General features: G+C 36.7%; 1 protein-coding gene across 4 annotated transcripts in view; it reads left to right on the top strand.

Annotated features, from left to right (window-relative positions):
• Positions 1 to 12,308, top strand: part of TMEM245 (transmembrane protein 245) — a 100,921-nt gene that overhangs the window by 35,215 nt on the left and 53,398 nt on the right. For all 4 annotated transcript variants that reach the window (XM_019454268.2, XM_019454269.2, XM_019454266.2 and 1 more), the window contains 2 exons: positions 4,323 to 4,427; positions 10,325 to 10,407. In XM_019454268.2, the coding sequence (XP_019309813.1) occupies positions 4,323 to 4,427; positions 10,325 to 10,407 (188 nt within the window). The remainder of the gene's footprint in view (positions 1 to 4,322; positions 4,428 to 10,324; positions 10,408 to 12,308) is intronic.

The following is a 12,308-nucleotide window of genomic DNA, read 5'->3' as shown; positions in this document are numbered from 1 at the left end:
AGATCATGACCTGATCCGAGATCAAGAGTTGGACGCTTAAGTGACTGAGCCGCTCAGGTGCCCCAGGATTTCATTCTTTCAGTTGTAGAAGAAAGGGGAGACTTGACAATGCCTAAACGTGTGTAATAAACAGTGTGTAAAATAAATAAATACACTTATAAACCACCCCCCAACATATATGCTGCTGTCTATACCTCCATTTCCTGCAAAACTAATATGATTAAATGAGTTAAATCCTTGGCAAATGATAGTGCTGCAAACGGAAGTCACATTTTCTCATTTTGAACAAAGTAGGTGGTTTTAAACACTTCTCCAGCTTGTGTATATTGAAATTAAATTGTCCTCAAGGGATGAGAGGAAGTAGAGTTAAAATCATTAGATTCAATTTGATTTAACCTTTGGTGACTACATGAATTAGATTACCTAATTTAGAAGTCTAACTCATAGCTAACTAGTGGTGACTTCAGTTATAAAAGGTTCCTAAGAGATCATGTGACGTTTTCCTTTTCTTTGATGATGTGGTGTAGCATAGATAAAACATTGGTGTTGAGCAGGAGTAAGTGCTTTAAGTTCTGAGGCTATATGTTTGAGGAAAGCACATACGTAAGTTGATGTCTGTTTTATTACAATACATCCACGGCCAGAAAATTTGAAGCACTGGGTATTTAGTATTTCAAGTTCAAGTTGGGTGAATTAGGAAACGAATTCAAGAGAAGTGAGGGTGAGAGAGAACACATCTATGGTAGTTGAAACACAACCTATTTCCCACGGCTTGTTTTATTTTGTAGTATTGATTATTTGCACTAAACCTCAACCAGAATTTGGTTAAAAAAACAAAGTGAAATAAAAGCCTACAGGCCCAGAATAATGAAATAGGAAAACTCAGCAGTGGAACGATACTTTCTTAATAGGCTTGCTACATAAATAAAGCTAGTTTGGAATTTTCAGAGTCTTGGAGTATAACCGTACATTTACTGACATCTCTAAATTAAAAAAAAAAAAAGAGCATTCCCTGTATTCACACTTGAAACACTCAGAATGTCATTTTAAGATGACTCCTCTTCCCCTTTAAGAAGATAAATTTAAAAACTAAAATAATTTCTCAGAATGTGGAAGACTGGGGAAATATCAGGGACTGCGTGATTTCATTGGGTAGGCAGTAATGACAGCTGGTGGCAGTGATAACAGGTGCTGTGGCTTCCACTGCCCAAAGCTGAGCCCAGGACCAGTTCTGCCTCCTGGGACAGTGCCTCTGGCATTTCTTTAGGGATTCTCTCCTCCGTCCTCTTCTCCATACCATCTTTTGCCCATGTTTCTCTTTCTGTGTCTGAGTTGCTGTTTCCTTGAGAGTTTTGGTCCATTCACTCCAGGCGTTCTTTTCCTCCATCTGAGTTTTCTGTCCACTTTATTGTTTCCTTTTTATTGGTCCTTCATTCTATGCACCAACACCCCCTGGCCACACATTTTTTTCCTCCCATTTGACTTTTTTTTTAATCTCCCTTTACTTTTTAATACTTTCTCTGTCTCTTTCCCACTCCTCTCTCCCTCTCTTTTTACCTCTCTCCCTTTTTATCCTGTTTTTTCTTTAACCTTATTTTAACTGGCCATAATATGAATAGACACTTTCCCCCCACCCTGTCTTTTTTAGCTTAACGTATTGAGCATCTTATATGGTGTTATTTATTTTAAATTTTGAATGAAGCATCTAACCCTCACTGTTATCTTTGCAATATAAATTTTCATTTAGATGACTCTTAGTGTGGATTTTTTCCAACCCTTAGGTAAATGGCTTGTGATAGGAAAATTCTACCCTGGTTTAAAAACATAAAGTTTGATTTTGTAATGCTGATATACATAATTTGTTTGTGAATATCTCATGTTTTATGTTAGAAATACCCAGATACAAATTTAGATACACTTTCTAAATAAAGCATCATTTACATTAAAACATATTTCAGAATAGACATTTTTTAAAAAAATTGGGACTCCGAAGTTATTTTCAGAAATTGTTATTTGTGAATACAAATCTGGTCTTAATTCTGAAATTATTTATGCTTGGCTCTTTAAATCTGTATTTGAGCTTTTACCATGTGCCATGCACTGCCAGGCTTGGGAACTACAGGGAGGAATCCTAGCACTAGCTCTTTCATCAGAAGCTGTCTCAAGAACTATGTGTAGAATTGGTTTCTGATTGTGAAACTTTTCAGTTTCATTGATTTTAGAATGTACATTCAAATATGACATCTGACCTTCCATATCTTAGAAATGTGTTACTACTTTTTTAATCTCTACATTGTCTTTGATGCTTTGGTAGCATGCACTGAAAATTAACTCTGCTGTTTGAAGCTGTAATGGTCAAGATAAAAGTTGAACTTTTTATCTTTGAGTTCACTGCAGCATTGATTTATTAGTGACAGTATCCATCATGGAAGATAAAGGGATGCAAGCTTATTGCATGGAATGGAAAACAGATGTTTTAGAAGTCATGTTTTGTTTTTAACTACCATTCTTTGCTCTTGAGTGTTTAACTCACTGGAGAGCATAATTCAGATTTAAATTAGAACTCACTTCCTCCTCAATGCTGTAGCTCTTGTAGGGGTTGAGGGCCCAGTGTGGTTTCAGCAGCCGTCAATGTAAATGATTGGCCTTTTGAAATGTTAAATGCCAGCTTTGCATGGCAGGAATTCTAGATATCTATCAGAACTATTATATATTCTGAAAACAAAAATTTTGTTTTTGATATAGGGTTATTTGTGATTGTGAAAGATGAGAGAAGTTATATTCAAAATGGAATGTCAAGTAGCAGTTAGGGAGAGCATAATTTAATTATTAAGGGATAACCATTACATTAATGATTAGTTTTTATTTATAGTCCATTTGTCCTAAAGCTTATGTTTTAAAAAGAATGGAAATGTCAAGCGGAATATCAGATTTAAAAAGTATTTGGTTATGAAGTCTCTCAAATACAAAAAGATGTAGAGAACATTGAGTCTGTCCTCCAGCCTGATAAAACATTACCTGTATAATTAAAGCCCATTTTGTGACCTCCCTGATTGTACATCCACCTCCTAACTCTCCCTTCCCAGCCACCCTCGTAATATTCTGAAGTTGATATTTATCATGACCTTAACATTAGATTTTTATTATTACTGTTTTTGTAACCCCAGTGGCATCAAAAGGAAAAATATTTTTTTTATTAATTTTTTTTAATGGTTTTATTTATTTTTGAGACAGAGAGAGACAGAGCATGAACAGGGAGGGGCAGAGAGAGAGGGAGACACAGAATCTGAAGCAGGCTCCAGGCTCTGAGCCATCAGCCCAGAGCCTGACGCGGGGCTCGAACTCATGGACTGCGAGATCGTGACCTGAGTGAAGTCGGACACAACCGACTGAGCCACCCAGGTGCCCCAAAAGGAAAAATATTTTGAATATAATTTCCACTTTAATTTGCTTCTCTTTCATCTTGTGTCATTTAGGACATACCTGTTTTATAAGAGGCATACTTTTTCTAAAGCTATCTTTATTTGCTAATTGTTAGTAAAATTTCATGAGATTTGAGGTCAGCTAATATATTACCATTATTTCCTTTAGAATATTAAAAGAATTTTTTTTAAATGTTTATTTTTGAAAGAGAGCACGAGCAGGAGAGGGACAGAGAGAAAGGAAGACACAGAATCTGAAGCAGGCTCCAGGCTCTGAGCTGTCAGCACAGAGCCCGACGCGGGGCTTGAACCCACAAACCATGAGATCATGACCTGAGCCCAAGTCAGATGCTTAACTGAGCCACCCACGTGCCCCTAGAATGTATATTTTTCAAAGTTTATTTTGAGAGAGACAGAAAGCGTGTGAGTGAGGGAGGGGCAAAGAGAGGGAGAATCCCAAGCAGGCTCCGTGGGGGCTTGAACTGAAATTGTGAGATCTTGACCTGGGCCAAAATCAAAAGTTGGACGCTTAATGGATTGAACCACCTAGGTACCCCGAGATCTTTTTTTAAAATTTCATTTAGAATATTTACCAGATTCTAAATTACAACTTGAAATATAAATATACCACTGTGTGAGAATTCAAACATAAATACAGGTTATGTTCAAATTAACTGCCATTTCTTAGATATGATGATAATAAATTCTTTATATAACAATGGTAATTAATGCCGTTAATTTTCTGAAGTTGCTTATGGCTTTCACTGCTTTAATCGTTATGCCATAGTTTGATTTGCAATGCTGAATATCCTATTTTGTCTTAATAATGTTTGAATACATATGCATTTTTATTAAGTTGTGCTTGAAAGATAAGTAATTCTCTTTTTCATTTCTGTACAGATGATCATCTGGTTGGAGAAGATGTTAGACAAAATAATTAGCATTTTCATCATATTTTTATTAGTGATAGGAACCCTTCTTTTAGCCCTACTCCTGACTGCAAAGGTAGAGTATAACAATTACTATTGCCATTAATAAACTCTTAATTGTTATAATTGTAGTATGCAGAAGAAGTTGGCAGAAGCCAGCATGGAAAATTTACTTTGCTTATAAATATATTTAACAATTAAATTATTTAAGATTTTTGCATTAGTAATTTTGTCATGAATTTGCCTTTTATTTTTTTTATGTGCCTTTTATTTTTTTTATGTGCATTTAAATTTTGTTATCAAAATCCTCAGAAGTAAGTACAGATGAAAAAACTGATACTGAAGAATAAGTGGCTTCTTCTTTCAAAAGGAGAACTATGATCTGGTCTCATGACTCCTAAATTCATTAGTTCTTTGTTTCCTAGATCAGAATTTCTTGATTAGTTCCTTCCCTTCTTGTCTCATCAGTCTTTCTACTAATTTACCATGGAATCTTTTTTGTTTTCTTTTAATTTTTTTTTTAACGTTTATTTATCTTTGAGAGAGAGAGAGACAGAGGCAGAGAGAGAGGGAGACACAGAATCTGAAGCAGGCTCCAGGCTCTGAGCTGTTAGCACAGAGCCCGACATGGAGCTTGAACTCACAAGCTGTGAGATCATGACCTGAGCTGAAGTTGGACGCTCAACTGACTGAGCCACCCAGGTGCCCCTACCATGTAATCTTTATTTCTTACTTTCTAGCTTACAATTCCTCTTTTTCTTCTTAGTTTGGACTATTAGAACATCACAGACTGGGTGGCTTAAACAACAGACATTTATGTCTCACAGTTCTGGAGGCTGGGAGTCCCAGATCAGGGTGCCAGTATGGTCAAGTTCTTGGCAAAGGGCCTCTTTCTGGTTCTCTTGTGTCTCTTCTAACGGCACTAATCCCATCATGAGGGCTCCACCTTCACAACCTCATTACTTCCCAAAGGTCCTGTCTCTCTCTCTCTTTTTTTTTTAAACGTTTATTATTGAGAGAGAGACACAGAGTGTGAGCAGGGGAGGGGTAGAGAGAAGGGGAGACCCAGAATCTGAAGTAGGCTCCAGGCTCTGAGCTGTCAGCACAGAGCCTGACGCAGGGCTTGAACTCACAAACTGTGAGATCATGACCTGAGCCGAAGTCGGTTGCTTAACCAACTGAGCCACCCAGGAGCCCCCCAAAGGCCCTATCTCTTAACCATCATATTGGAGGTTAAGATTTGGACATAAGAATTTTGGGAGTCTACAGACATTCAGGGTTTAACACCCTTCTTTCATCTAAGAAAACCATTCTCCAAAGTGCGACTAAAATTTTCTCTATATTTGATACATCTTCTTGACTTTTAAAACAAATGTTTATTCTGTATCTTAATCTTTATCTGAAATCCACTGAACTTCTCATCCTAGGTTTTGCTATGTTGTTTTTCTAGGAGTTGTGAAGTTTATGTGAAATTATGGACATGAAAAATTTTCATATAGGTGCGCCTGGGTGGCTCAGTGGGTTGAGGGTCTGACTTTGGCTCAGGTCATGATCTTATGCTTTGTGGGTTTGAGCACCCTGTCAGGCTCTGTGCTGACAGCTCAGAGCCTGGAGCCTGCTTCAGATTCTGTGTCTTCCTTTCTCTCTCCCCTCCCCCTGCGCGCGCGCTCTCTCTCTCTCTCTCTCTCTCTCTCTCTCAAAAATAAACACATTAAAAAAATAAAAATAAAAACATTTTTTTTTCATATAGTGCTGTAGAGGTATGGTAGTAAACGTTATCAATGGATAATCTGATACGCAGACTTTACTAAAGCATTGCATTGTTTCCTGCTGTGTCAGTTACCACTTGGAAGTCCTGTTCTCAGTCGTTCTCAGCCTCAGTATGTCCTCAGTCTTACCATTTGCTCCTAACAGCCTGTGCTCTCCATATTTCTGTTTCAGTTTCTGTGTAGTTCTTATCTGTTCTTTGGATATGAATCATGTATAGTCACTTATAGAGACTGTATAGACTTTTTAAAGACCTTTTTTGTTTTTATTTTGCCTGAACCTGCCATTATATATTCTTTTTTCCTATTCTAGCTCCTAGAGAAATTTTACACTAGTATGATCTTCCGTTTTCCTTTTTCCTCTCTCCTGCTCTTCTTTCCCTTTTGTATTTCTTTGCATGGGGTCTTCTTGCCTGCTTATCTCAATTATGTTCATTTTTTTTAAAGTCCTTTTTCTTTGTTCAACCCATGCTTCAGTGAGCTTTTACTTTCCTGAACTTTGATAACATTTATTACCGAACCACTTCTTTGTGGTCTAGGACTCATGCAAACTGAGTTTTTGAAGGAAACTTACTGGTTATCTAGTCTTTTCTCCCAGCCAATAAAGAGATTATTCTCTAAAACACCATGAGGATATCCACTTTAATGTCTAATAGCCATTTCAAATGTAGTATGTCAAACACCGAATTTCAGATCTTCCCTTGCTTATCTGTTCTCTTCCTCATAGTCTATTTCAGTGTAAATGACTACTCCATCCCACTTGCTTAGGTGAAAAGCCCCAGAGTCATCCTTGACTACTTCCCTTTTGTATCCACATCCAATTAGTCAGAAAATCCTTTTTGGCTTCATCTTGGGGTAGTAGCAGGGCAGCAACGTCAGGTAGTTCCTTTCCATCGAAAGCAAGAATAAAACAGTATAAAATTATTAAAAACACCATACCAGGGCATTGGAAAACCATTATGCAACAGTTTGAGGAGTATTTGCTCATGAAAAACTGTTACTGCATCTATTAAAACAGATAGTTTGTGGTTTTCTTGCTTGGAGATATTCTTATCCCGCCTAGCCTGGACAGCAGAAGCCTGTAGCTTTTCCCATGGAGGTGGTAGACTTGACTTGGGGCTGACAACAGAGTAGCTGTAAGTTAAAGGGGGGAGATTCCGGAAGCAAGAGAGCCATGAAGAACTTAATAATAAGAGCATTAATAAACCATGCATCCTAGACTGGTATATGGGAGACCCCATGGAGTCCTGTGAACATTGAAAGCCTGGAGAGATTTGCAGATTGATTATGCCTTTGGTTGCATTTCTCAATTCTCATACATCTCAGGCTGCAGGGGATGAAGATTCCTATCGTGAAATATCTGGGCATGATTTCTGCCAAAATCGTTTGCTAACTGCTAAGCTGTGCAGGTTCAGGGGAAGGCTTTAGGCTTTAAAAAAATAATGATGAAAACACTGTGCAGAAACATCAATGACAGGGAAGGCAGATTGTGCGGTTTGACTGTAAATAAGTTAATTCCTTACTGAAAGAAACAACAGCTCTCAGAAAAAGAAAACAAAATCCAGAGTTTCTACAATGCATTTTTTTAAATGTCTAATTTCTAACCCAAAATTATTAGACACACAAAGAAACAGAAAAGTATGACCTGGGGAGGAAAAAAAAAAAAAAAACAGTCAAAGAAGTGGATATTTAAGTGGCTCAGATGTTGGATTTAGAAAACATTTTAAAGCAGATATTATAAATAGATCTGCATATATATATATGTACGTATCTATATATAAATATATCAAAAGAAGTAAAGTATGTTAATATGTAAACAAATGCAGATGCTCAATAGAGAAATGGAGACTATAAAACAGAACCAAATAGAAATCCTAGAGCTGAAGAGAGCAATAACTAGCGAAAAATTTACTAGATAGGCTTAACAGCAGATTTGGGATCCAGAAAAAAAACAATGAGTGAATTTGGAAAAAGATGAATAGAAGGTATCCAATCTGGCACAATATTTGTCAAATAGTGGATGAGGGGAGACTCAAAGATTTGTAGGACAATATCACAGATTCTAACAGATACGTAATTGACATCCCAGAAAGTGAAAGGAGAAAGAGTGCAAAAAATATTTGAAGAAATTATGGCCTACGTTAAAAAAATTAAAAAAGAAATTATGGTCAAATTTTCAAGTTTGATGAAAAACATTAAAATAGCCAAGAAGCTGAACAAACCCTGAGTGGAATAAATGCATATAAAACAAATACATACAAAACAAACCATACCTAGACAGATCATAGTCACCGAAAGCCAAAGAGAAAAAAATCTTTAATGAAGCAAGAGAAAAATTATGTATCACACACAGGAGAACAACAAAACAATGACTTCCTATAATAAACCATGCATACCACAAGACATTGGAATGATATATTCAGTTTTGGGGAAAAAAAACAACTGGTCAGTCAGAAATTTTATAATCAATGAAACTATTCTTTAAAAGTACAGGCAAAATAAAAATATTTCTAGATAACCAAAACCGAGAATTTGTTAATAGCACACCTGCACTTTAAAGAACGCTGAAGGAATTCCTTCAGACTGAAGAGAAATGACTCTAGAAATAACTTATGTCCAAAGGGAGGAATGAAGAGCATTTGGTAGATATGTGCATATATATAAAAATTATATCCCCCACCCTTTTTCAGTTTGTTCAAATAACAGGACTATTTAAAAGTTTTAACACTGTATTGTAGAGTTTATAATACACATAGATGGACTATGTATGTATAACCATAGCACAAAAAAGAAGACTGGGAAACAACCATAGTGGTATGGAGTTCTTATAAATATTTTATTGGAAGTAAGTCAGCATTAACTTGAGGTGATCTATGATGAATTAAAGATGTGGTAAGCTTAATCTTAAGACAAATAAGCTTAAGGTAAATAGCAACCACTAACAAATTTTAGAGGAACTGAAATGGTATACTAAGAAATGTTGCTTAACACAAAAGAAGGCAGTAAAAGAATACCAGTAGGGATGAAACAGAAGACAAATCGCACAATGGCAGACTGAATCCAATCATATCAATGCGTATATTAAATATGAAGCAATTAAATGGCAGAGATTTTAGACTGGATATATAATAGCAAGCTCCAGCTAACTGGTATCTGTAAATGATACCCTTTAAGTTCAGAGCCCTAAAAAGTTTGATAGTAAAAAGATGAAAAAAGTTACACCCACCACTCACACTGTAAACGTAAGGTTTATAGGGTGATTATATTAATGTAAGAGCAGATAGTTTAAACAAACATTACTGAAGGTAAGTAAGAAATAAGGACTTGTCATAACGATAGAAGAGGTAACACTGCAGTAGGATTTACCAGTTTTAAAACGTGTGTATTCCTAAAGGTAGAGCTAAATAGAAGGTGAAGCAAAATAGTCAGAATTAAAGGAGAAATAGACAAACCAGTGATTATGGTTAGGGATTCAGTAATACTCTTCTTGTGGTAACTGAGAGAATAAGTGGATAGAAAATTAGTTAAGAATCGAAAAGGCTTGAAAAACACCGTTAGTCAATGTGAAGTGACAACAGCAGAATGATGTTCTTGTCGAGTGAGCACGGAATACTCACCAGGGCAAACTGCCTGGTATGCCCAATTTGAAAATAGTAAAATATAGAGCATATTCTCTAAGGCTGGCTTGTTCCATTTTGTCTGTCTCATTTTTTGGTTATTGAGCAAGGTAACTTCTGAGATACAGTTTCAGCTGGCTTCCCTCCCCGCCCCCCTCAAAAACCTTGCTAAGTTCTTTATTTGCTTGTTTGTATGTCTCACACTGTTCCATAATTCTATAAGCACTGTTCATGCAGTGTTGATATTGCTTCTATGTACTATACACACACGTGTGTGAAATTAATATATTTATGTATTTGTCTTGTGTATATGTATAAATATTTGTATGTACCTATTCACATGTTGTTTTTCCTTAAGTTGTTGAGCTTCTTGAAGGTAGGGAGCTTTTATGTACTTTTTGTTTCCCATAGTGAGTGTCATAGGACATTATGTATAACAGCTGTTCAGTACAGGTTTCTAAATTAATTGAAACTAAGATGTGTAATTATTTAACTCTAAAAGCATTGTTCCAATAATAGTGTGGAAAAATAAATGTTAAACTGGGCTTATTTTTTATTGAGATTGTTTTTCTCTCCTATCCGTAATACAGGTGCATCAAGAGAGTGTGCACATGATTGAAGTCACAAGCAATTTGATTAATGAGACTCTAGCAAATCACCCTGAGTGGGCAAAGTAAGAGTATTATTTTGGCAAAATAGAAATGAATGGCCTACGTTCAGTATCTGCACAAAACGATCTTATCTTCATTGATGTATCTATGTTGGAAGAGAAAAGATGGAGTTCGCCAAAGCTTTGATGAATGTTGTTGTTTTTGCATCAGAACAGCATGTATTGGGGGATGGTGGGAGAGGGAAGTGTGTACGATTTTGGGAACAGTTTATGGTAAATGACTTTGTATTGAGATTTATAGTTTACAACATGTATATGATTTGCAAAGGCCTTTCACCTACACTTGTATGTAGGTGTTCATTACAGTGACTGAGGAGGTTGAAGAGGCTATCCCCATTTCACAGATGAGGAAGCAGAATCAAAGGTTACAGAATTGGAGATAATCCCCCAGTGGCAGGGTCAGTAGTGTTTTCACATTGTGTCATTTTGGAGGCAGGGTAGGCAGTCTGGCTCAGGGCCAGATCTAGCCACCTGTTTTATTGGAACACACCCATACCCATTCATTTACATGTTGTCTATGGTTGTTTGGGGGAGGGGGAGTGCAAGAACAGGTAGAATTGAGTAGTCGTGATACAGATTTTATGTCCTGAAAAGCCTGAAATATTTTTACAGATAACATTTGCCAACCCCTGTCTTAGATAGGGTCTCTTTTTTACTTGTTTAATTTGGCTTCTGTGACAAGGGTTTTATGTCATCCTGTTGAATTTGATTGACAAACTGTATGGCCTTTTTTTTTTTTTTAATACCTTCAAAGTAGTCACTAATGTAAGTAGGAAGTACTCTGCCAGTTTTGGGATTGCAAATTGAGATTTCACTTGCTTTTCTACTTTGAATTGACTTTATTCCTTTATGTAAAACCTGCAAAGGACGTTTCTTGAACTTGGTTTAGAATCATATTTGAATATCCTTAAAAAGGACATCTTTCAAAATGTATTTCACACTCAAAGTGCTTGTCCTTAATATTCCTGGTTAGTTACCAATTGCAGTATATCCGTAGAAAGGAATAGCATTTCACTTAGCATTCAGTGACAATAAACTGTACATGCAGCAGCATGGATAGATCTCAGAATAAGTATGCTGAGTGAAAGAAGTCAGGCAGAAAATAAAAAAAAACAAAAAACCCCCAAAAAACAACAACTGATACAGTATGATTCCATTTATGCTAAGTTCTAGGAAATGCAAACTAATCCATAGTGACAGAAAGATCAGTGGTGTCTGTGGATAGGGGTGGGCCCCAGGAAGGGAGTACGTAGATGCACAAGGAAACTTTTGAAGGTGATAGATAATGTGTATTATCTTGATTAAGGACAGAAGAAGAGAAGTGGCATAATCAGATTTCATTCTAGAACAGTCTTTCCCTCTATACTATGAGAAAAGATGCACAGCATACAAGATTTGAGCCTTTTAGAATTAGATGAGAGTTGATGAAGTCCTTAATTGTGGACATTTGTAGTGGAAATGAATAGGGTTAGTAAGATCTTAAGGAGGTTGGTTGGTGGTCAACTGGATATAGTTGGAAGAAATCTAGCATGACTTTTGTTTCTAGCTTTGAAAGTTGGTTGATGATGGTAGATTCACCTAGATAGGAAGTAGAGGAGCAGATACGGTGGGAAAAATAATTTGCTTCCTTTTTTTATCTTTTGTGTTTGAGGTGCCTATGGTAGGCAGAGGCATCTGGAAGACCATTGGCTGTGTTGGTGTTTAGTTCAGGAGAGTGATCTGGAGTGAAGTTAAAAATCAGGCAGCGTTAATATCTCAAGGGCTCCTCTTTTTCGGCGGTCATTCTCCTGTAATGGAAATAAGCCCAGAGCCCCTCTATACTGGTTTTCAATGGCAGTAGGACTGTCACTGCTACTGTATTGAAGGCACACACAATCTGGGGAGCCCCAGATCAGAGCAGTTTA

The sequence above is a fragment of the Panthera pardus genome, unplaced genomic scaffold (genome assembly GCF_024362965.1).
Source record: "Panthera pardus isolate Hobbes unplaced genomic scaffold, ASM2436296v1 HiC_scaffold_20, whole genome shotgun sequence".
NCBI classification, from domain to species: domain Eukaryota; kingdom Metazoa; phylum Chordata; class Mammalia; order Carnivora; family Felidae; genus Panthera; species Panthera pardus.
This window is presented reverse-complemented; position numbering and strand designations above follow the sequence as displayed.